The 23,728-nt window shown below is 35.6% G+C and overlaps 1 protein-coding gene across 6 annotated transcripts in view; it reads left to right on the top strand.

Moving 5' to 3' along the window:
• Nucleotides 1–23,728, top strand: part of LOC128865803 (uncharacterized) — a 93,828-nt gene that overhangs the window by 17,162 nt on the left and 52,938 nt on the right. For 5 of the 6 annotated variants that reach the window (XM_054106157.1, XM_054106158.1, XM_054106161.1 and 2 more), the window contains exon 2: nucleotides 9,414–9,825. In XM_054106157.1, coding sequence (XP_053962132.1) covers nucleotides 9,717–9,825 — 109 coding nt within the window. In that variant the 5' untranslated portion in view covers nucleotides 9,414–9,716. The remainder of the gene's footprint in view (nucleotides 1–9,413; nucleotides 9,826–23,728) is intronic. The other variant, XM_054106162.1, reaches the window with a different exon arrangement.

Genomic DNA, 23,728 nt, shown 5'->3' with positions numbered 1-23,728 from the left:
TTTAAGGGATTACTGAGCATAGTGTCCACTTTTAATAAAAAAAATCTAAGGTGAAGCTTATAAAAAATGACGCAACAATTTTTTCTCCAAAAATTTAACAAAAAACAAACATTTTAATTTTCTCGAACGAAAAAAAAAAAATAATAATAATGGGAGAAAAAATTAAAAAACAAAAGTTTGCTCTAAAAATGTTTCTTAAAATGCATTTTTTTGTAATTGAAATGTTTTTTGAAATGCAAATTTTTTCTTTTAATTACATTTCATATTTTAATTTAAAAAAATTGAAAATTTGGTTTAAAGTAATTTTTTATATATTATTATTTTAAATATTTATTTTTATTATATATTCAAAAAAATAAAGAATTTTTATTTCAAAAGATATTTCACTTTAAAAACTTTATACCAGTTTTTTTAATAATTTTGAACAAACAAAGAAAGTAAAAATAAGGTCCAACAATTTTTTTGTGATATATTTTCTTTTAAATAAAAGAAAAATGTTTTTTTTCAAATTAAATTTTGACTTTCATTTTAAAATTCGAAAAATTTAAAAACTAATTTCAAAGTACTTTTTTTCTTAAAAAAGTCAATAATTTCCATTTTTTAATTTTAAATGAAAGTGAAATATCTTCCCCTTAAAAACTTATACTATATTGTTTTTTGAAAACAGTTTTGAAAAAGCACAAAAAAAAAAGAAATTTCCTCAAAAAAAAAGTTTTTGTTTTAAGTATATTGTTTTTTCGAATTAAAAAGAAGAATTAAAAGAAAAATTTGTTTAAAAGTGATTTTTCTCTCAAAAAAAAAAAACAAAGAAGATACTTCCCTTTAAAAACTTTATGCCATACTTTTTTTTTCAAATATTTTTGAACCAGAACAGAAATAATTTGTTGAAAAAAATTTGTTTTAATGTATTTTCTTTAATTGAAAACAAAATTTTAAGTTAGTTTTTTCTTTAAATTTAATTTTTTCTCTTAATTTAAAATTTGAAAATTTTTTAAATTTGTTTATAAGCAAATTTTTTCTTAAAAAAATGAAAAAAACATTTTTTTTACAAGTAAATTCTTGCTTAAAAAATCAAGAATCTTTTTAATTTCAAAAATAATCGAAGATATTTTTCACTTTAAAAACTTTATACCATAACTTTTTTAAAATAGTTTTACACAAAAAAAAAGAAAAACAAATTTCCTTCAAAAAAAGTTGTTAGTAATGTATTCTGTTTTTTAATTAAAAAAATTTTAAATTTAAATACATTTTTTCTTTAAATTTAATTTTATGTCTTAAACTTAAAACTTTATACCATAATTTTTTTGAAAACATTTTGAACAAACAAATAAAAAAAATTACTTAAAAAAAGTTTTTTGTAATGAAGTTTTTTTTTTAATTAAAAGAAAAATTTAAAAGTTAAATTTTTTTTTTAAGTTTTTCTTTAAAAAAAAATTTTCGTTTAAAAAAATCTTGACTTCACGAAGAAGTTATTTCACTTTAAAGCTCTATACTGTAATTTTTAACACTGAATAAATATCAAAATTAATACTTTTATCAAAATTGTTTTATTTAATTTTTTATTGTAATCAAACCATATAACCAATTGACCAATTTTCAGAAAAATTCGCGTCATTGTTCGAAATACTTGGATCAGTTGACATGGAATCGCGCACCTATTTCACAGCATTTCAAGCGTATCGAATTTAAGAATTGATCAAAGATGAGACCTTAAGTTTTTTATTTACAAAAAGTTCGTTTTTTTTGTTATAGAAGGTTTAAGTTAAGTAAATTAAGGTTAGATACAAATACTATTTTTAGCAAGAGAGCATTCCGCTTAAATTATTAGAAAAATGAGTACAAAGGCTTTGACGTTTCGGTTTATTGCTGTCTTCTTGCATTCAGCTTCGGCTTCAAGACCGAAACTATTTTTCGTTGCTATCTAAATTATTGAACAGTTCACAAGAACCATGTCTCGTATTTCAGCAACCCCAAACATGAACTTTCTGTGGTGTTTCATGGCTCGCTTAAGGGGATAAGACACACCCAGCAGTGCTCGTTATGCAACGGCTGGTGACGTCTGTAACGGCTGCTTGTTTCCAGTCACCATCAACATTTTCAATCACTTAACATATTTCATATTTGATTTTCGGTTGGTACAGGCTTCAATACCGCCACGTTCGTCCAAAGTAGAAGCAAATCATTCCAGGCCAGCTATGCCAGCTTGGAAACAGTTCGTTTTACTGCAAGGTAAAGACTGACTGCCAGCCACACAAGCCACAGCGTTTTGAATTGAAACAAACAAACATAAATTTCAATTTACCACCAAAATACTGAAGTGACTAAAAGACCAATGCTATGGATCTCTTGGGAACTTTCAGAGTTTTTGAACTTTTGTTGTCACTACTTGCTGAGCTTGAAAATGATGGTGAAACAGTAGAAAAGCGGGAAAGCAAATTGAAAACTGCAGTCAGACAAATCACAAAAAATAAAAGAAAAAATTGAAAAACAACACCAACAAGAATATTTTGTTGCCACATAACTATGTACGTACTTTCCTACTTTCCGCTGCCAGCAAATGCCAATGTGCCGCTTAAAGGGATAAGGCAAAAGTATTAAAAGTGTCTAAATGATGATTGCCTTGATTGTGATTATCACTAGCGAGGACAAGACAGCAGCAAGCGAAATGTACTATAACTGGGCAGCTGACACCCTCTAAGCGCATTTCCCTGAGGATTTTGCGTTAAACATTTCACATTAAGTGACAAAAATAAAATCTTACCGTTCAACAAAACGTTCAAAAAGGCAATGTCTCGTAATAACAATTTTTTTGTATCTTCATGCAAAGGCATACCTACGACGATTTTAAACAAAATAATACCGTTGCATGTTATTTGCGTTGTTTTAGCCATTTGTAGCGTCAAAGGCTGGCAATTTCAGTGCTAAAAATTAGAAATGCGTGATTTGGTCAGACCAAATGGAAACTAAATGAGAAGGCTGCCACAGCACAGACTTTGTAGGTAATTAAACAGCTCCAAAAATCATCATGTAAAGCAAACCGTGAGACATGAAGGAGGTATTTCCATGGTATGATTGGGGCTGCTTCACCTGGTGATACATTTTTCTACTAGGGAAAATCGAAGCAATTACGAAGAAGAGAGTTTTCCATATTTTGCAAGTGAAGAAATGCCTACTTAGGTCAAAGTAGCACTTGTTGGCAAGAGAGATTCTAGGATCTGGGGTTACTCCTAATTATTTGACCTCCGAAAACAGTTGCAGTGTTACCCCTTTCAGTGTGGGTAGTAACATTCCTTCAATATTGCGTTTTCTAATGAAAAGCACAGAGGTACTTTTTGTAGGATTCACCGAAAGACGCTTGAAAGCTTGCCTTACTGATCAAAATATTCTTCTTAGGACTTTACGCTCAAAGCGGAGAAGGTCGTTGTTCTCTATGTTAATGTCAATACCCAAGCCCAGCAGTCATATGTTGCTACTGGTCTTATTAGGATACTGTAGGTTCTTAACTTGCACGGCCTCGATAGTAATTGATTTTTGAGAAGTTTCAGGTGAGCAAAATAATTTGTAGTCTAGACATTTTATTTTATCATTCACGCCGATTAGGACATTTGCAGCACTGCTAAGGTTTACACCCATTACTTCATGAAAAATATAAGGACCGACCTCCAGGTTGCCTTGAAGACCTAACGAGGTATTTTGTCTTATCAACATCCACTTCAAGGCCGAGTAGCTTTGCTTTAGTTATCAGCTCCAGCGTACAATCAGCAAGTTCGCGTTGGTTTTTCGCAACGATAGCGAGGTCGCTAGCATAGCCGGAGATCTGGAGGTTTTTCGTGAAAATGGTAGCTTCAGGGTCACTATCGCATATTACCAAATTTAAAACTGGGTTAAATATGACACTAGAGAGTGCGCTTGCTTGTTTCACGCCTGTGACAACATCAAATGAGTTTGTAGTTTTTCTTTGTATCCCCACTTTGAATGTTGTTCCTGCCAGGGTCATTGATACCAAAGATGCGAGTTTCTTCGGCACTCCTTGTAGTTTAATGCCTCTCATGAAATGATGTAAGTAATTAACATTTTTAAATGTACGAGTATACAGATAATAGAGAAAGCTTCATGGAATATTGCTTTCGATTTCCAGGCACTAAAATTAAGTGAATTTATAAAATTATAGTCTAAACATAAAAAGTGCTATCCAACAAAATGACCGAATCAGGGTGCTAAGCGCCTTTTTCCTTTTCACTCACTTTCGTGCAATTTCCTTATCTATAAAGTTTATTGATGTAAACAAACTCTCATTTGAATCGTAAATCCAACATAAAAAAATAACAAATTCCGATACTATTTTTTTATGGAATGGGTGTCAATTAAAACGGTAAAAAAGAATGTTATTACTTGAGGCGCTACAAGCACTTGAAGTATACAAATAAGTGCGCTCAAGAACTCTCATTCACTTCGTACATTGCATTGCACAACAAAAGCTAGGCAATCAAACCTCACGAGGCGTACATCCATTTGTACAGAAATGCATAGATGGTAGATGTGAATGCACCTTAATCCGCATTTGTTGTTCATTTATTTACAAGGGGCTTTAATAGCGGCATTTCAATTAGTTTTAAATACAAATGAGCTCATAAATTATATTTATAATCTGGCAATGCCAAAAGGTTAGTCAGATTTGCATTTCAATCAGGTTGAAACTCACGAATGAGCTACACTTGGAAACACCGTGCAACAAAACTCTAACGTATTTGACGAAACCAAAAGTGAATGCAGGTTTACGCCTTCCATAAAAAAATCTGAAAATAGCTATAGTTTTTAGTCCATAGATCTGGATGTTTTTAGAGGTGCTTAAAGTTGGTATTTTTGGAATAGCCTGTATACAGGAGGAATTTAGAAAAATCCTATCGAAATGTTTCTTGTTTTTGGAAATTTATGACGGTTTACTATTTTCGGTGTCGTGAAAGTGTATTGCGATGTTTATTTTTACCTAAAAGTTACTGGGTAGAGAGCCCTGTAGTAGAATTTTTGCTGTTTTTTATGGCTTTTAATAGAAAAATATGATTTTACTGTTTTTAAGCTTAAAAAGAAATTTTTCTATGCCTGTTTTTTTGTAAAACTTTTGCTGGCCGATGTTGCTTAGTGGTCTATGATCATGATTTTTTTTGGAAAAAATAGCACTGTTAAGAGAAAATATGGTTATATTAAATTTGTTATTAAACAAAAAAAAAAAAAAAAAAATAGGAGAAAACTATTTTTTTAAATAAAAAGTCATATTGTAAAACAAGGTATTTTTATTTATTAAAAAACAAAAAAACAAAAATGCCCTGAAAGGACAAAAAAAAAATGGCGAAAATTCATTCTTAAAATGTAACCTAGTTTTTTATGATTTTATATATGGGTTTGGTCGTAAGGGGACAGATAACTGCATATTCTTAAATTTCTAAATTTTACAGGTATCTGTAATAATCCCATAGTTAGTAGTAGTAGTTAATATCCCAGAGTTTCATATAAGATCATAACTGCAAATTTTGGTGTTTGAAAACAGTAGAAAAGCGGGAAAGCAAATTGAAAACTTCACTCGGACAAGCAACAAAAAAAACAAAAAAAAAAATACAACAACAACGATCTTAAACGTTGAGGTGCCATAAAATGCAAACAAGGAAATAGTGACACAAATATTTGATGCAATACGTTTCTTCTTATTTTCGTAATCTAACAGAAAAATACTATGAGACCGCAGGGACTTGCAATTTGTTTCATTTTGTTGCACTGTGTAATCGTATAATAAGACTTGCAGTCTAGCTTACTGTGGTGTGGATTTGTTACATAAAAGTTACAGGGCTTAAATATCACTAAAATGACACAACATTTAAACTTCACGTAGTTTACTGAAATGAAATTTTTAGTTTGCTATTAATTATTTTAATTTTTTATAATTATTTATGTTTTTAGTTATATAATTAATTTTATTATTTTATTAACTATTTTTAGTTTTTAGTAACGACTTTTAGTTTTTTATAAATTATTTTTATTTTTTTCCCAATTATTTTTAGTTTTTTATTATTTTTATTAACCAGTTTTATTTTTTTATAAATTATTTTGCTTTTTATTTCTTTTTGGTTTTTTATTAATTACTTTTATATTTTTATTAATTATTTTTATTTCTTTATTAATTATTTCTATTTTTTTATTAACTACTTTTATTTTTTATTACTAATCTTTTTATTAGTTATTATATTTAAAATTTTTTACTAATTTTATTTTCTTTTTTTTTTAATTATTTTTAGTTTTTTATTAACTATTTTTATTTTTATATTAATTTTTGTAATTTTTTGTGATTTATTTAAATTTTTTTAATGTTTTATTAATTATTTGTATAATTTATTAATTATTTTTTTATTAACTATTTTTATATATTTTTTTAAATTATTTTTAGATTTTATTAATTGTTTTTATTTTTTTTATTATTTTTGTTTTTATTATTTATTTTAATTTTTTTATTAACTATTTTTATTTCTTAATTTATATATTTGAATTTGTTTTTATAATTTGTATTTATTTTTTTTACTAATATATTTTTTTTAAATTTTTTTTTATTAATTATTTTTTTTATAAATTTTATTTTCCTTATAATTGTGCTGATTTTTTTATTAATTATTTTCTCTTTTTATTTATTATTTCTATTTTCTCAGCAATTATTTTTATTGGCTTATTAATTATTTTTGTATTTTATTAATTATTTTTATATTTTTTATTAAATGTTTTTATGCATTTATTAATAAATTCAAATTTTTTATAGTAATCACTTGTGATGAATCTTGAAGCAGATCTCCCCTTCCTTCTCTGATATTCGCACGGACCTCTCCATTCGCAAACTGTGCTTTGAGGGTTGTGCTAGGGCTATCTTTCCGAGCAGGCAAGATTGGAAAGAGGGGAGAGTTGGTGCGGTTAAAGGTGCCTCTGTTTTCACTGACGTATCCAAAATGGAGTCTGGAGTGGGAGCGGGGATCTACTCTAAATCAGCCAGCATTTCGGTCTCCTATAAACTGCCGGAGACAAGCAGCGTATTTCAAGCAGAGGTCTTCGCGATCCTGCAGGCATGCAAAATGCTGCTTTCCGATAGCCAAGCTGCAATCAAGGCACCGTCGTCGCCGTATTGCAGCTCTCTTCTCGTGAACTCCTGTAAGGAGGAACTTAAACGCCTCGAAGGTGCAGGAAACATTTCCCTCATCTGGGTTCCTGGACACAGGAATATAGAGTGAAATGAAATTGCCGATGAGCTTGCCAGGAAGGGGGCGGCAGAACCGGATCCAGCTGCCCTCTTCTCAGACATCGGTATCCCCTTGACCGTCGTTAAAGGGAAACTACACAACTTCTTTCTAAGAAAAGCGAAAGACAGATGGAGGTCTGTCTCATCGTGTGCCATTTCAAAAGCACTATGGCCTCAATACGATAAAAATAGAACGCTTAAGGTGATGGGAACCCCCCGCCATTCAATTTCCAAACTCATTGCGGTGATCACTGGCCACTTGGTGATCGGCACTCATGCGGAGAAGCTTGGATTTCCGTACAACCCCCATTGCAGAAGCTGTGGGGATCCTGCAGAGAAAGAGACTGTGGAACACTTTCTCTGCAGATGTCCGGCTTTGGCGGCTAGGCGCTTGAGATTCTTCAGCGTCCCCTTTGGGGATGACTTGATGAAATTCTCCAGCCTAGATCCCTTTTCTCTCCTCCGCTACATCAACAGCACTAGATGGCTGTAGACGGTTTTATCTCCTTCCTTAATCCTTTCACAGGTAGTGGTCCACTTTATGGTATCAAAACGGCACGTAAGTGCTACTTGTAGTGTACCTGGGGTACTCTTGCCATCTTACTTACCTACCTACCTAATCACTTGTATTTTCTTCTTAATTATTTATATTTTTTAAATATTTTAATTTTTTAATTAATTTTAGTTTTTTATTAATTATTTAAATTAATTTATTAATTTTCTATTTTTTAACTAATTTTTTTTGTACTAATATATTTGAAATTTTTTTATAAATGAAATTTATTTCTTTACTAATTATTCTATTTATTTATTCATTATTTTTTATTAATTTTTTTTATGTCTTATTAAGTAATTGTATATTTTTATTTTTGTACTAAAAAATTTAAGAACCGCAGATATTTCATTTCAAAACAAAAAAAATCCCTTAATATCCAGCATTGAATAACTCTTAAAATTAGTTTTTTTTCAAGTTTTGTCAGTTTACTTTTGATTACAAATAAGTAAATTTTAGGAATGTTAAAAATATTTGGATAACTACAAAATACGATATGGAATCGCTATTTCTGTTTACTATTTTTATGTAATATTTATTCGCCCTTATGTTTTGAAAATTACCATTGAATTCATATTGGAAAAATGCAATTTTCCGTAAATTTGGTATAAAATGTTTACAAATCGATGTTATTTAATCTTCTCTTTCAATTTCCACTAACAAATTTGCCGTAAAAAATGTCTGATAGGCTTTAATTAAAACAAAACTTTTTTTAAATTAATTTCTATTATTTAAATTATTTTAATTAAATTTCAATTCAATTATTTAAATTTATTACATTTGCTAAAGTGGATAAATGCGAGTTAACGCATTCATGACTAAAATCACCGGTTGACGTACAGAAAATATCGCAGCTTCGTTACAAAATCAACAAATGCCGTTCACACAAATGAGAAATCTCTTATTTTCTCTCGAATTTATTTATGTATTTATTTTTGTAAGTGGGCTTGATAATTTGTAGTTTCGAAGTTTCTCCAATTGGGCTCTGCAAAAATTAATGTTATGCCCCTACTAAAATACCCTCAGAAGAAAATGAAGCATAAAGCGGCAGATCTCTTTATGATTGTCGAAAGATATTCAATGAACTTTTAACAACCTTCACATCAGCAAACATCAAGCAAACCTTCAAATATTCGCTTACGTATACATAAAAGCTCATTCAAATCCACATAAGAAAATGCGTTTTCAACCAACAACACGCGATTCCATGCGAATTTCGTCTTATTGTGTCTGAAGTTCTTGCAAGAATGCATTTATAAGCAGCTTCGAATTCATCATCGGATATTTTCCACACTCTTCATGCTGACATAAATACTCGTTGCACATAAACACAAACAAAATGGCAATGGCCGCTGTAACTATCGCTAAGTGCGCGCATAATTTGCGGTAGGGCTAATGAAAATGAATGGGGGCGTGCGCGGTGGTTGGACTCAGTTCATTCCACCTATATGTAGTTTGTTGTTTTTGTAAACGGCGGTTTCTTGGTTGCGCAGGTGAACTTCACAACGACTGCATTTTGTGATTTGTCATAATTTAGAAATAATGACCGTATTTTATGATGTTTTTTTTTTGTTTCTTTTTGTTTTTAAGTTTTTCTCAAGTATAAGTGAAATTAGTGAATAGAAGAACCCGGAGCAGCTAACGAAAATAGAAAGACAAACACAACGCCACTAAAGGGATGAGCTTCAGAATAAATTTAAATATACATTTAAGCTGTGCTAAAACTTGTTATCAAATTTAATTATTAAAAAACCCAAAAATAAAACAAACAAAAAATACATCAGTTCAAACGCTGCGGCAAACGTTCGATATATTTTGCGTGCACATCTTTAAATTACATTCCGCATTTTACTTGGAAATCTTCAGTAACTTGATTGATATAAATTACGTAAAATGATGCCCAAAATGTCAAGAAGACCCAACGCCGGGAGCGTTGGCATTGGGAGAAGTAGCCGCTTCAATAATTCCAGTTTTGCCTTTGTGACAGCAGTTTATGTTATAGGTAAGTTCAGCTTCCTGATAAATACAACAAATACTTACAATACATACATACGTTCTGTATTATTATTATATTTGTATATAAAGGGTGGTTAAGTTTCAAGGGCCGGTGTTGATTTTGAATAAAATACATTTTTTTTAGGAAATTATTGTCATTTCTCTTTATTATGATAATATTGGTGTGGCTCAATTACGTATGGAACAAAATATTGGCCAAATGACCGCCGCGGCTTCGGCGGCACACCTCCATCCGATGGTCCAAATATTCGATGACGCTGAGGCATAATTGAGGTTCTATGCCATTAATGTGCCGAATTATCTCATCCTTTAGCTCTTGAATTGTTGCTGGCTTATCGACGTTCACCTTTTCTTTCAAATACCCCCAAAGAAAGAAGTCCAACGGTGTCGTTGACGTTTAGGTATGGTGCACATTCAACATCGGTCCTTGAAATTTAACCACCCTGTATTTATATTCACATTCGTATTATTTTTTATGCTAAAGTTTTTTTCGTAACTGTTTTTATAAAAATATAGTTTATTATATAGCAAAACTTTCATAAATCGAAGTTCGTAGTTTGTCCAAACTTTTGGCTATGCAGATTTTCTTCTTTTTCTTAACTGGCGCGATTTTGGCCGAGTTTAACGGTGCGCGCCAGTCGTTTCTTACTCGTGGTAACCGGCGCCAATTGGACATCGCAAGTGAAGCCAAGTCCTACTCTACCTGATCTTTCTAACGCAAAGGAGGTCCTCCCCTTCCTCTGCTACCACCAGCTGGTACCGCATCGATAACTTTCAGAGCCGGAGCGTTTGTATCCATTCGGACGACATGACCCAGCCAACGTAGCCGCTGGATCTTTACTCGCTGCGCTATGTCTATATAGTCGTAAAGCTCATACAGTCATCGTTCTATCGCCTGTGATATTCGCCGTTGCCAACGTGCAAGGGCCCAAAAATCTTGCGCAGAATCTTTCTCTCAAACACTCCAAGCATCGCTTCATCGGATGTTGTCATCGCCCACTCTTCTGCGCCATACGTTAGGACGGGCATGATGAGAGCCTTATAGAGTGTGAGTTTTGTTCGTCGAAAGAGGTCTTTACTACTCAATTGCTTACTTAATCCAAAGTAGCACGGCAAGATAGATTCTAGGTTGGATGTCCAGGCTGACATTGTTATCGGTGTTAATGCTGGTTCCTAGATAAACGAAGTCTTTTACAACCTTGAAATTATAACTGTCAACAGTGACGTGGGTGCCGATACGCGAGTGCGCCGACTGTTTATTTGATGACAGGAGGTACCTCGTTGTGCCCTCGTTCACCACCAGACCCATTCGCTTTGCCTCCTTATCCAGTTTGAAGAAGGCATAACTAACAGCGCGGTTGTTAAGGCCGATGATGTCAATATCATCAATATTAAATTCAGACATCGCGGTATTCAAGTAACTCCTCTTCGTACTGCCGAATGCAGCTTTGAAGTCGACGAAAAGATGGTGTGTGTCGATTCTCCTTTTATTAGATCGCCATCTTTGTTTTTACAGGAAAACACCCGGGTCTTAAAAGCTTCTGTAAGCCGCCGAACTTTGTGGTAGAATTTCCGGGCGTTGTTCTCCTTGGCCAGCATCTCAAGCTCGTCGCACTCACGTATTTTGGCCTTCTTAGCCCTCGGTGGCGATCCCACATGGCTCGCGTTGCGCCCGATCGCGGCGTGGCTCTATAGGCCCTCGAGGGTTAATGTTTTATAATTTTCGGCTAAAGTGCGATTAAACGAGTATATATATATATATATATATATATATAAGTATCATACTTATAAGTTCTATCGAAAGTTTTCTTCTTCACTTATCTTAAGCCGTACGAACTTTTCGTCGCAGTTAAATTATTTGGCAAATTTAGGAAAACCTTTTGTGTATGTTCTGTTTTCAAAGAGAGCTGGTCATAGGATTTCTGAACCAAAATGGCGTATTTCGGAATTTATAAACAACAAATTCAAAGTATATGGGTCCGAAAAATTTGTGGGTACATTAAAAATGAAATTACAAATTTCAGCAAGAGACATAAGGACATTTTTTTTTACAACAAAGGCATCAGATCATGGAAGTTTCTGTTTGTCAAAGTTCAAATAGCAGTTTTTAATTGTCGCCCTATATCATAATAATCAGTATATTCACATAAATGTATGTATCATTCGGCCGCCGTAGCCATACCATTCGGAATTCAGAGAGAACGTAGGTTCGAATCTTCGTGAAACACCAAAAAGGAGAAAGTTTTTTCTAATAGCGGTCGCCCCTCGGCAAGGCAATGGCAAACCTCCGAGTGTATTTCTGGCATTTCTGCAAAGCTTCTCATACAAAATATTTGCCGTTCGGAGTCGGCTTGAAACTGTCAGTCCCTCCATTTGTGGAACAACATCAAGACGCACACCACAAATAGGAGGAGGAGCTCGGCCAAACATCCCACTCTTTTTGGGTATATGCATATATATGTATATTAAAGCTACTACAAAAGTTCCATCAAAACTGAATATATTTGCACGGTAATTGGGAGTCATTTTCTTTCTGTCTAGAACCGCTGACCATTTGACTTTGACAATTATTTGCGTGGTAGTGTAGCGAAATTTTCCGATATTTCCACGAATACAAAGCTTAGTTTGCGTAGGTTTCGAACTTTAACACAATGACCCGATGAATGCCACACAATAACAGCACCAGGGAATGTGGGTAATTAAATAAAGTATTATTACTTTAGAACAACCGAACATTGGGTTTTAAGACCGAATTGAACTTTAAGGGCCTAAGTAATACTTAAACAAGCAATGATTTTTTAAAAACCCAGTAATTTCCTTAATAAATAAACTGCATTATTTTCAAGCACATCAATTTCAGGTCATAAAATATGCTAATGTGCGCAGAAATAATAAAAAAAAAAAACGTAAATGTTTAACATTCATAGTTGAATAATTTTACACTGTAATGTAAAGGCAAAAGCCTATCGGTATTTTCCCCTTGCCAGCGGTAAAGAGCTGGCTTGCAGCACTGAGTAATTAGTGCTCACTAGCCACACTCGATGGGGAGCAGATGATATTTGAGAGCAATTTTTTTTAATAGGAAATGTGGAGTACTGGTATGAAAGCATTCAAAAAATTTCTAAAATTGATACAAGTTTGAGCAAAATAATTTTTAAGAAATGTGCGACCAAGGTTCTGCTTTTTTGTTTTGCTGAAGCCACAATGAAGCCGAATAGAACATTTGGGGCTGAACATGGCCGTAGCCGAAACCAGTGTTCGGTTATTCATTTATTATTAGCCTGCATTATTAGGACCTGTTCTGCATGACTATTCCCGGCAATGAGTCCACGTGGCCATCACGTAGAACTCAAAGATGATAGATGACCAGGTTTGCTATTAAGCTATGGTGAAAAACAAAATTGCGAGGGGAAGTTTGGCTGAAACGACACCTGAGAGATTCGCCAGCCGATTTCTGCGCAATCATTTCACATGCAATCACATACATATGTACATTCCAACGAGTTTGAAAATGTCATAAAATTTAATTTTCAAAATTTTGAATAATTTCAAAAAATATATTTTTTAAATTTTTCTACAGTATAATACTTCTGAAATGTTGTGTCGAAATTCCAAGAAAATATGAGAAGAACTTACGGAGGAAAATACGACTCGTGTATGACTTTAATCAAAGGAGTCTGGCTGAGGCCAAATTAAAGTAAGGAAGCATTTTTACAATCTTCTAAAGTATAATATTTCTGGAATGTTATGACGAAATTTCAAGAAAATGGGAGAAAAACTTAAGGTTGAAATGGTTGTCATATAAAATTAGGAAAATTACTTATCAGAAGTAGTCGGTTAGGGTTAGTTGGAGACATATTGGTCGCGCTTAGAAAATTTCTGGGCATCCAATACCAGCGTCTGTTTCATCCTCAAACTATTAATTAATTAAGCCAAAACTAAAATATTTCCAAGTATGAAGAGTTAAAGTAGACCAGCCGAAATTGTGGATTGCTATCGCTCAGGGGCGGGCTAAGCGACTAAAGAGCCTATAGATCAACTCATCACCGATCAACGCTTTGCCTGGAGGACTAAGCGTATTTAAGTGTCCTTGTGCTTTTAACCGATTATTTTGTTTTGTTTTCAAGTGCGGCATTTGGTTTTGGAATGAAATCGTACTGTAAGAATTGCGGCTATACCTGCAGCCCACGAAAAAAATGACTACCACTATATTTAGAGCCGAGTTTAGTATTTTCCTTTTGTTTGTTTAATGTTTGATGAAAAATAATTTTTTTATGGTGCAAAACTGGTATTTTTTCTCGACTTTTTTCCTTCAGCTGGTCTAAAAGTACCAAACAAATATGTAGAATTTATTGTTTTACCAGTTTGCAAGGAATCCACAATCAAAATTCCGTTCGCATCCCAAAATACTGGTACTAACATCTTCTTGGTTGATTTCTGGACACGAACTTGTTTCGGAGCCGAAGAACCAGGTTCACACCACTCTTTAGCCTCTTTAGTTTTGATTTAGGATCATGGTGCTAGACCCAAATCTCATCCATAGTGACGAATCGATACACAAAATCCACTTTATTCTTTCGAAAACGCTCTAAATGTCGCATTCGAATGTGTTTTTATTCCATTGTTAGCGAATGCGGCACACAGCTTTCTGAAACCCCATACGTCAGACAAAATATTGCTTACTCTGTCCAAGGAGATGCCTAGGGCTTCTACTACTAAATCTCTTCCAGTCACTCGATAATTTTCAAATTAAGATATCCTGTATTTTTCCTGCGATTTCTGGTGTGGTTGCTGTTTTGAGATGTCTTTGACGTTGATCGTCTTGAAGGCTTGTACGACCACGTTTAAACTCAGCAACCCATTTTTCTACTGTACTTATTGATGACGAAAAATCCTTTTACTCTTTCAACATTCGTTCATAAATTTCTTTTGCCTTTAAACCTTCCAAAAATAAAAATTCAACCACTGCAGAGACTTGATTTTTTCCATTGTAGAAAATACTGTGGACACCGATATGAAATGGCTTGTAAACAAAGAATGAATTGACAGATTGAAATGAAATTTCACCTGCGTTCATATGAAGAATCAGGCAATATAACAAAAAAAAAAAGTTAGGGGTAGTACCAAACGCCCACTCCTATCGAACCGCAAACCATATTGAACAACCAATTAAAGTAAAGGCAAGTTCGAAGTTGCTTAATAATCTCCTTAATTTTCTATAAACATCCAATTTTGAGTTTGATTGGAAAAAAATTGATTTTGACGCTTACGCGCTCCATTGCATGTCTGTTTGTATACCGCAGCTGTCTAGTTTAAAATTGTGAAACATGATTGACGTGCGACGGCATTCACAAAAATTATAAATCTTCCGATAGGGTGATTACTTTTGCGCCACCTTGCAGTTATACATTTAGTATAAGAAGTTCACTGGAAAACAAACTTAGACTTGGTTACTCATTTCTCCGTGCCTCGTTGTGGTGTTTCTGAAATAATAGTTTACGCATAATTGTGCAGGAAAACTTTCCTTAAATATTTTGTCTGTAAGCGTCATCTGTACATATTAAAATTCACAAAGCAAATGATAGCATCAGTGCTTACGATTAAAATGTCCTTACGCACATACATACATACATACTTACTTCTGTCTGTATACATGCCTAATATGCGACAAACTGAATTGTAACTATAACTGAAAAAATAACCCAAAATACTGGTGATTAATTTGCATTTGCAAGATTCGCCACTGTAAGCAGCAACAGCCGGAAAACAGCTACTGGATCCGGTTTTGCGGTTTTTAGTTCAACATCTGGTCCTACCACAGGGACACTGACATAGTGTACACCACACTGGCGCAAGTACTCACGCATGCACGCGCCAGCAGTCGGCTAACTGCAGCATACATTCGGCTATGAATGTATTAGTGGCCGTGCGTGTGTGTGTTTGTTGGTGCGTTTAGCTGCGACTAATTGTCAAGCTGTGGAAACAGAAGTGGTTGCTTCTTTGCGACTTATTTAGAGCGTGTGTGAGTAAGGATTTAATTGGTATAGAGAATGTAACCAAAAGAGCCAAAGGAGCGCAAAAGCAATAACAACACAAGCATTTGCATCATTCAAACGTAAAACAAAGACGATGTTTGTAAGAGATGCTGTTCGATATATGTTTTCCTTTATAATACGGCTCGGCTTGCAGTCCAGAATACCATTCACAAAAAAAAGCATTCATATAAATGTTTGTGAGCGGTTGCACGCATACATATAAATATGCAAAAATACCCAGCAAACAGTTGCTGACGTGGCACAAACTTCGCTACTCATTTTTCGGAGAACAGCCGTTAATCGTTAATCTTTGTACTGAATATAAAAAGTATTTTATGAGAATCTATAGACGGCACGTGCTGCCCTTTACTTTTAAAATGATGCCTATTCCCTCACAGAGTTCAACGACGACGCGCACATTCTATGCAAAAAGTACCCGGAATTGTTAAATGAAATACAAAATTCACTTATTCATTAAAATTCATTTTACCGCCAACAAAGTAGACCCCATCCAGTGATATACTGTTCACTAGCCAGGGCTAGTTTACTGGGGCGGCAGCCCTTGGTCGGGAAAAACCCGAGTCATTCCGGTAACGTAGAATCGGCTGCCATGGGAATGTTCGGCAAGTTCCGGCATGTGAAGGCACCCTGCACAACACTAACCACCTTTTCACATGCCCCTTAAAACCTATTCAACTAAAACCCCTCTCCCTTTGGACCCAACCTGTCGAAACAGCATGTTTCCTGGGCCTACCTTTAGATGAGCCAGACGAAGACGACCGGTTATATACCCTACACTGACGAGGCTTGTATTACTACCAACAACAACTGAGGAGCTTTTTCATGGCAGAAATACATTTGGAGGTTTGCCATTGCCTGCCGAGGGGCGACCGCTATTCGAAAAATGTTTTTCTTTAATTTTGGTGTTTCACCGAGATTCGAACCAACGTTCTCTCTGTGAATTCCGAATGGTAGTCACGCACCAACCCATTCGACTACGGCGGCCTCCATACAGATGTTTGCAGGTTAATTGAGGCATGACCTCCATCTTCTTCTGCGCCTATTATTTTATGGCTTCAACTGATTCAAAACGCCTATCTTAGGTTTAGTTAGTTTAGCTGCGGGAGCAGAAAAAAGTCACACGGGGCCATACCCGTTCTTGATCGATTTTTGAAATTTTTAAATTTGAAAAGGCGAGCCAACAAGCACCGAGAGAATGGTAACTCCTACATCACTCAGGCTAAAAAGCCCATTGTATACAAAGCTCTAGAAACTAAAAGTGTAGATAGTCCAGTAGGAAAGGGGAGAAGTGACAGATAGAAAGAGATAGGATAGAATAGAGATAAGGACGGATATAGCTGGTTCCGTGAGAATTTTCCAGATTCTTTGGCAAATCCAAAAATATCCTCCAGTTTAAGAGAACGCATTTTAATTATTCTAGTCATGGCAGCGGAACCCCAAATTCGTAGCAAAGGCAGAACACCCACAGAAAAAATGCTCAATGCTATCCGGCGTAAGTGCACTAGCCTGCCATCTCAGAGGTTGTGGGTTCGAATCCCACGGTCCGCGCACTTTGTCAAATTTACCCACCTTCCCTGTTTCTAAAACAAAAAAAAAAAAGTCCTCCGATTCCATTCCTCAACCCCAAAAACTTATCCTTTCCATCCTTACTCCCGCACATTATTTGCTTTGTAGCTGCTAAAACAAGCAAAAACAAAGAAAAACACACAGTTACACAATGCAACAGTGGCGACAGTCAAGAGGAAGCGGGCAAACGCGGTAATAGCGTAGATACACCAAAATTTAGCGACGTCCTCAACCATCTGTTGTGTGATCCTTCTGCCAGAAAAATGTGAAAGACAGATGGCGCTCCAAGCAGTAAGAAGGCGCTGTTCCTAAGCAACGACAGGTGGGCATTCCCACCACTTAGGACTGATAGCGTCAGGCTGATCACCTGCCCTGTCAAAAATCTAAAACAGATTAATGAAACCAACGCAAGACTGAGCCTTGTCGAGGCCCTATGCTCCCGAGAGAAGTGAGCAAGGAAAAAAATTGGGTTCCTCTAGGCAACTCACTGATTCCAATGGTGGTCATAAGGTGACCCATTTGTTGTATACCGATCATCAACCGAACGTCGTTTTTGCCAAACTTTAGAAGAAAGTTCGATAATTTTCTGTTCGGGCTTTTCACAAAACACTTTGGAGCTCTGCAGCGTTCTGGGATTGGACCAGCGCTCTTCATGTAAATTGCATACATACCCGCTGATCCAATTCATGATTCCTGTTAAACTGATTCCGATTATTGGCTCTGGGCCCTGTGGAATAATCCGCAGTTTCATTTTCTTGAAGACCGCGGAACCCATATAAGCACAAGCATGTTCCGTCTTGCAACAGAATTAAGTTCTTCTCACATTCTTGAACAATCTTTGAGGTTTGCTTTGCGTTCTCCAGGGCCTTCAGTGCAGTCTGACTATCACTAAATACTCCAATCTGTTTTGTGCTCCGTATTCACTCAATTATCTGTTCTTCTACTTTCAGAAGGGCAAAAATTTGCGTTTGGAAAATAGTTTCCATTCCTCCCATAGCATAATGACACTTACTAACTATCGTTTAAGTACCACTGCGCTCCGAAACCTATTTCACTCTTGCACCCATCGGTAAAGAAAATATCTGCCAAACTTCTTTGAATGCACTCTGGGTGACTCCATTGTTCATGTAAGTTTGACATCAAGATTCCTTCTAAATGAAATTATGCGCAAAAGATTGTCCTTTGGTGCCAAAAACAGCCTAGTTCTTGACGTGTGAACTTCACCATGCTCGCTCGCCACCGAACCATGGCGATGTAAGTGATGAAATAAAGACTGATAAGTGATGTGTACCTGTATATCCTCATCTTGATCAATGACCTCTGTTGATTTTTTGTCCGCAAACTCTTACGCAATGATTGCTTTGGACGAGGTTGCTTTATTGCTCTTTTGGAACCAGTCGTGCGGCGTTGGCCAAAATATCAGTCACAATGCTATGAGCTGACTTGCACAAAAGATATGATAACTTCCTGAGCCAATTCTCCAATGCTTTGGCGACGATTTTCAAGAACTTCGCTTTTCGGTTTTATCGATGTTATTCACGCTTGTAGACGTTGAACGTTGACGAGAAGCAGGCTAATCAACTGCCACTTCTCGGACCTCTTTGTAAGCTTTGCACCATTCACATTCACGATATTTATGACGCGCGTCTTTCATATGATAAATTCCGGGAACTTTTTGCACAGAATGTAGGTGTGTAGATGCGTAAATGAATTATATTTGAAGCTGTTTAAACAAAACAGTTTACCCTTTAATTTTAATGTAGGTGCTAAAAACATTTAGATGGTTCAGAGTTCATTCGTAAGTACTTTAGAATCTGCTGTTCTGTTATGACTTCATACAACAACAAAGCTGTGGGCAAGTATTTATATAGACATTTAATAGTTTAACATGAACTTTGACATGTCTAATTGCCAATTCCAAAAAAATATTTGCCCTTTTTATTACATTTTCCACAGAATTTCTTTATTTTATTTTTTGTTTTTTATTAAATTAAAAAAAATTACAGTCTTTGCTTATACGCGACGACGGTGTCATTGAAAATGATTTTGCATGCTATTAGTCCATAAAATTTAAAAGCCCAAAAAAATTTAGCTTGTTTTATTTTATTTTTATTTTAATATTTCAAATGCGTTATAATATTTTTGATTATTTTAAATTTATATTCGGTATTTTCGTTATCGCCTTCACCGGCACTGATTTCACGAACTTAAAAGTTTTCGACTTTCTGGGTGGTTGAACAGACTCAGATGACAGATTTATAAATTTAAGCTTTTTCATTGCCTTTCAGCGGAACGCAGCTTAAGAAATCAAGAAATGAATCAAAAGAAATGCCATTTTTTGTTATTTTGAAGCTACTAAACTTTATGACACTCAATGCGTGAACCTAAGATGGCTGTGCAAGTTTTTTCCATTTACTTTCAACCAATTTTTTCATAATATTTGGCTTTGGACCCTCCCGAAATAATGCCGAAAATAGTCCTGGGAAGAGTGGTTCCACAGAAGGAGAGAATGGATTGTTTTAGTGGCCACACCACTCAACGCAGTTGACGACGGTCGCTCTAAGCGCGTAAGCATTTAGCCCTACCACACCCACCACAAAAAAAGAAAAAATTGTTGGCATAGTTTTGACTGGCGTGAAAAGTTTTGTACCGAATACATTTGGTTTTGTATTGCTCATATAAACACTCGAGCCTGTGATGTGCTTAGTACGCAGTTTTTCCAAAGTACAGGCTTTGATTGAAAAGTAATGAGCCTTATTTTTTTAAGCAGTTTTATTAAACCTTTTGGCTTATACAACTAATATTCTTCAAAATAGGAACCTTGAGCGTCAATACACCGCTGGTAGCGGTCCTTCCACTGCAGGAAACATTTTTTAAACTCATCCACCGGAATCGCATTCAACTCGGCTGTCACAGTTTTTTGGATCGCCTCGATGGAGTCGAAACGCCTCCCCTTCAGCTTTCTTTTCAGGCGCACATTGAAATAAGTTAAATTTAACTCTTCACTGATCTCACGTAGACTAGCACGACGGCCAATGTTCAAAAGTTCATGAACCCGGTTCACATCTTCGTCTGTTTGCGTCGTCGAAGGCCTTCCAGATCGCTGTTGGTCTTCGACATCCTCCCGGCCTTCCTTGAACGACTTGTGCCACCGTTTTACCTGGGCACTGGACAGAGATTGGTCCCCGTAAGCCTCCTTGAGTAGCCCATTGGTTATGGTACTCGTTTTGTTTAGCTTTACGGAAAATTTGCTCGAGTAACGTTGCTCCAACGATCGCTGCATTTTCGGTTCTGCAAAGTCCTAACACACTTTAAAAACAGCTTTCACGCGCGGAGCGATGTTGACTGCACCGCTGTTGCCAGCGAACTGGGACCGGTTCCTAGTAGAAGGGCAAGATCCAACGATCATTTTCCCCCATCAGCCGATTCGGTTGATCGCTTGGCAGACGCTCCGTGCGGGAAGGCTCATGACTTTTCAATCAAACCCTGTACCCTTAATTTTATCAATTTGAAAATTTTGCGATGTCGAGTTATTCTTTAATTCACTGGATTTTGTGGACAATTGGCGCAAGGCCTCGATAAAACCTTCGAAAATTTCCTTAAATAACTCAGTAGTTTACGCGAGCTAATTATATTGAATATTTGGCAACAAAATGCGGACCCGATGTTTGGAGTTGAACGGCAAAGTCTTCCGAATTACTCATACAAATACGGAACATATTTTCAATGTATGCAAATTTCATTGGTTTTTTTGTAATTATATTGAATAAAATTGAATTGCCGGTCGGAACAGTCAAATGGGTTGGTGCGTGACTACCATTCGGAAATCGGGGAACGTAGGTTCGTATCTCCGCCAAACACCAAAAAAAAAAAAACGAAAAAGTTTTTTCTAATAGCGGTCGCCCTTCAGTAGGCAATGGCAAACCTCCGAGTGAATTTCTACCATGAAAAAGCTCCTCTTAAAAAGCCATTTGCCGTTCGGAATCGGCTTAAAACTGTAGGTTCCTACATTTGTGGAACAACATCAAAACGTACGCCCGCCACAAGTGGGGAGCTCTGCCAAAAACCCAACAGAAGTGTATGCGCCAATACAATATTCGCTTTATCAATAAAAAAACTGGAATAATTTGTTTGTTAACATCTGCCAAAAAACCATTTACAATATCAAAATCTTTACTTTCTGGCTTTATTACGTGTTTGTTTTTGTTATTAACTTCACTGGGTTCTCCATCTTCACTTGCCGAAGCACTATTGACGGCTTTTTCAAAACTAAAGGGTTTTCCATGGCTATGTCAATTAGCAAAATTTCCGTATGTGGGCTGAAGAGCAACCCGTGGCCATTCAAGAACAGCCATTACATCCATTGAAAACAATCGTTTGTTGCGGCCTACGGGAATCGTCGGCCCATAGTTTTTCAAAACCGAGGCTGACGCCAATGTAACAACGGATGGCGAACGTTATTGCGCCATGATAAACGACTTTTTGATGCCGGATGATAGAATTTGAAGCCCGTGATCACCACAACATTTGGTTGCAACAAGGCGCCGCTATTTGCCCTACAGCCCATGAAACAACCGACTTACTGCGTCGTCGTTTCGGTGAGCAATTTTTCTCTCATAACGGAGCTATAGATTGACCAAAAGGTCGTGTGACATCACACCTTTCAACTTTTATTTGTGGGGGTATGTAAAATGTAAATGCTTTATGGATAAACCAGCTTCGATTGAGGCAGTGGAAGCCTAGATTACTGAAGATATTCACGAGATACCGACCGAAGTGCTCCAGCCAATCATTCAAAATTAGTGTTTACGGATGACCGAATACGGGCCAGTTGCGGCCAACATTTGAAAGGGATTATAAAGGGTGGTTAAGTTTCAAGGGCCGGTGTTGATTTTGAATAAAATACAACTTTTTTAGAAAATTATTGTTATTTCTCTTTATTATGATAATATTGGTTTGACTCAATTATCTATGGAACAAAATATCGGCCAAATGACCTCCGCGGCCTCGACGGCACACCTTCATCCGATGGTGCAAATTTTCGATGAAGCTGAGGCATAATTGTCATTGTTGCTGGCTTATCGACGTACACCTTTTCTTTCAAATAGCCCCAAAGAAAGAAGTCCAACGGTGTCGTTGACGTTTAGTTATGGTTCACATTCAACATCGGCCATTGAAATTTAACCACCCTTTACTTATGGTAATGAATGGTTCTACACAAAATTAATAAAGATTCCCCAATAATTTTGAATTTTCGTTGTTTTATTTCAATTTAAAATTCGATATCTCCAAATTTATTTCACTTTATTTTCGTGAAGAATACTTTTTACTGACCAAAATTTCTCCAGCACAAAATGAGTGTCGAGCTGCTACTTTGCTCTCTGAATTTTTGAGTGATGTATAGTTTTTTGGTGTTAACGAACATCTGCTTACAAAAATTACGAATAACCATAGAAATGTTTTTATAATCGAATATGAAAATTGACGTTTGTGATAAATAGTTTAAAAATTAGCACTGAGCCACAAAAAATATTGATTGACTTAGTGGAAAACCATCCACGCCTGTGTGAGAAAATGCATTTGTTATTGCTGTTGTTGCTATTCCTACTTCAATATCAGCTATTTATGGTTATATTATGATAGTCCGAGAGCCAGGGGTCGATTTTGGACTGCGTCTTTATACCCTTAAATTCTTGACTATACTTGTGACTTAGCTTTCGTGAATAACGAAAGTGAACGCCAGCTGGCGCACCCGCGGTGGGTGTGATTGTGGGAGGGTACGAAACGTGTCGAAAAAAAAATTTTAACAACTCTTTTTATACTGGCTGAATAAAGTAGAAATAAAAAGTGAAAGTAGTGAAAGTAGAATAAAAAAAAATTATCAGCTGCGCGGTAGAGGAGAGAAAATACGTCAGCTGAACGCAATGATACATTCTTTCTTCGGCTGATGGTCTTCCCACCGCTATAAACGCAGCTGACCATTATTATTATATTTTCATATGTGTCCTAAATTATGTAAAAAAATTTCAATCGGCATAAAGTAGTTTTACTTTTAAATTTTTTTTGCAAGTTCACCTGTTCAGCTGACGTGTTTTCCCTCCTCTAGGGCGCAGCTGACTATTTTTTTTTATTCCACTAAATGTCAACAATACATGAAAAAAATTTCAGCCGGTATAAAATGAGTTGGTAGAAATTTTTTTTCGACACGTTTCGCAGCATCCCACGCACGCATCCACCGCTACTGGACTAGCTGACGGTGGTTTCGTC

This window comes from Anastrepha ludens, chromosome 6, assembly GCF_028408465.1.
Source record: "Anastrepha ludens isolate Willacy chromosome 6, idAnaLude1.1, whole genome shotgun sequence".
NCBI classification, from domain to species: Eukaryota; Metazoa; Arthropoda; class Insecta; order Diptera; family Tephritidae; genus Anastrepha; species Anastrepha ludens.
This window is presented reverse-complemented; position numbering and strand designations above follow the sequence as displayed.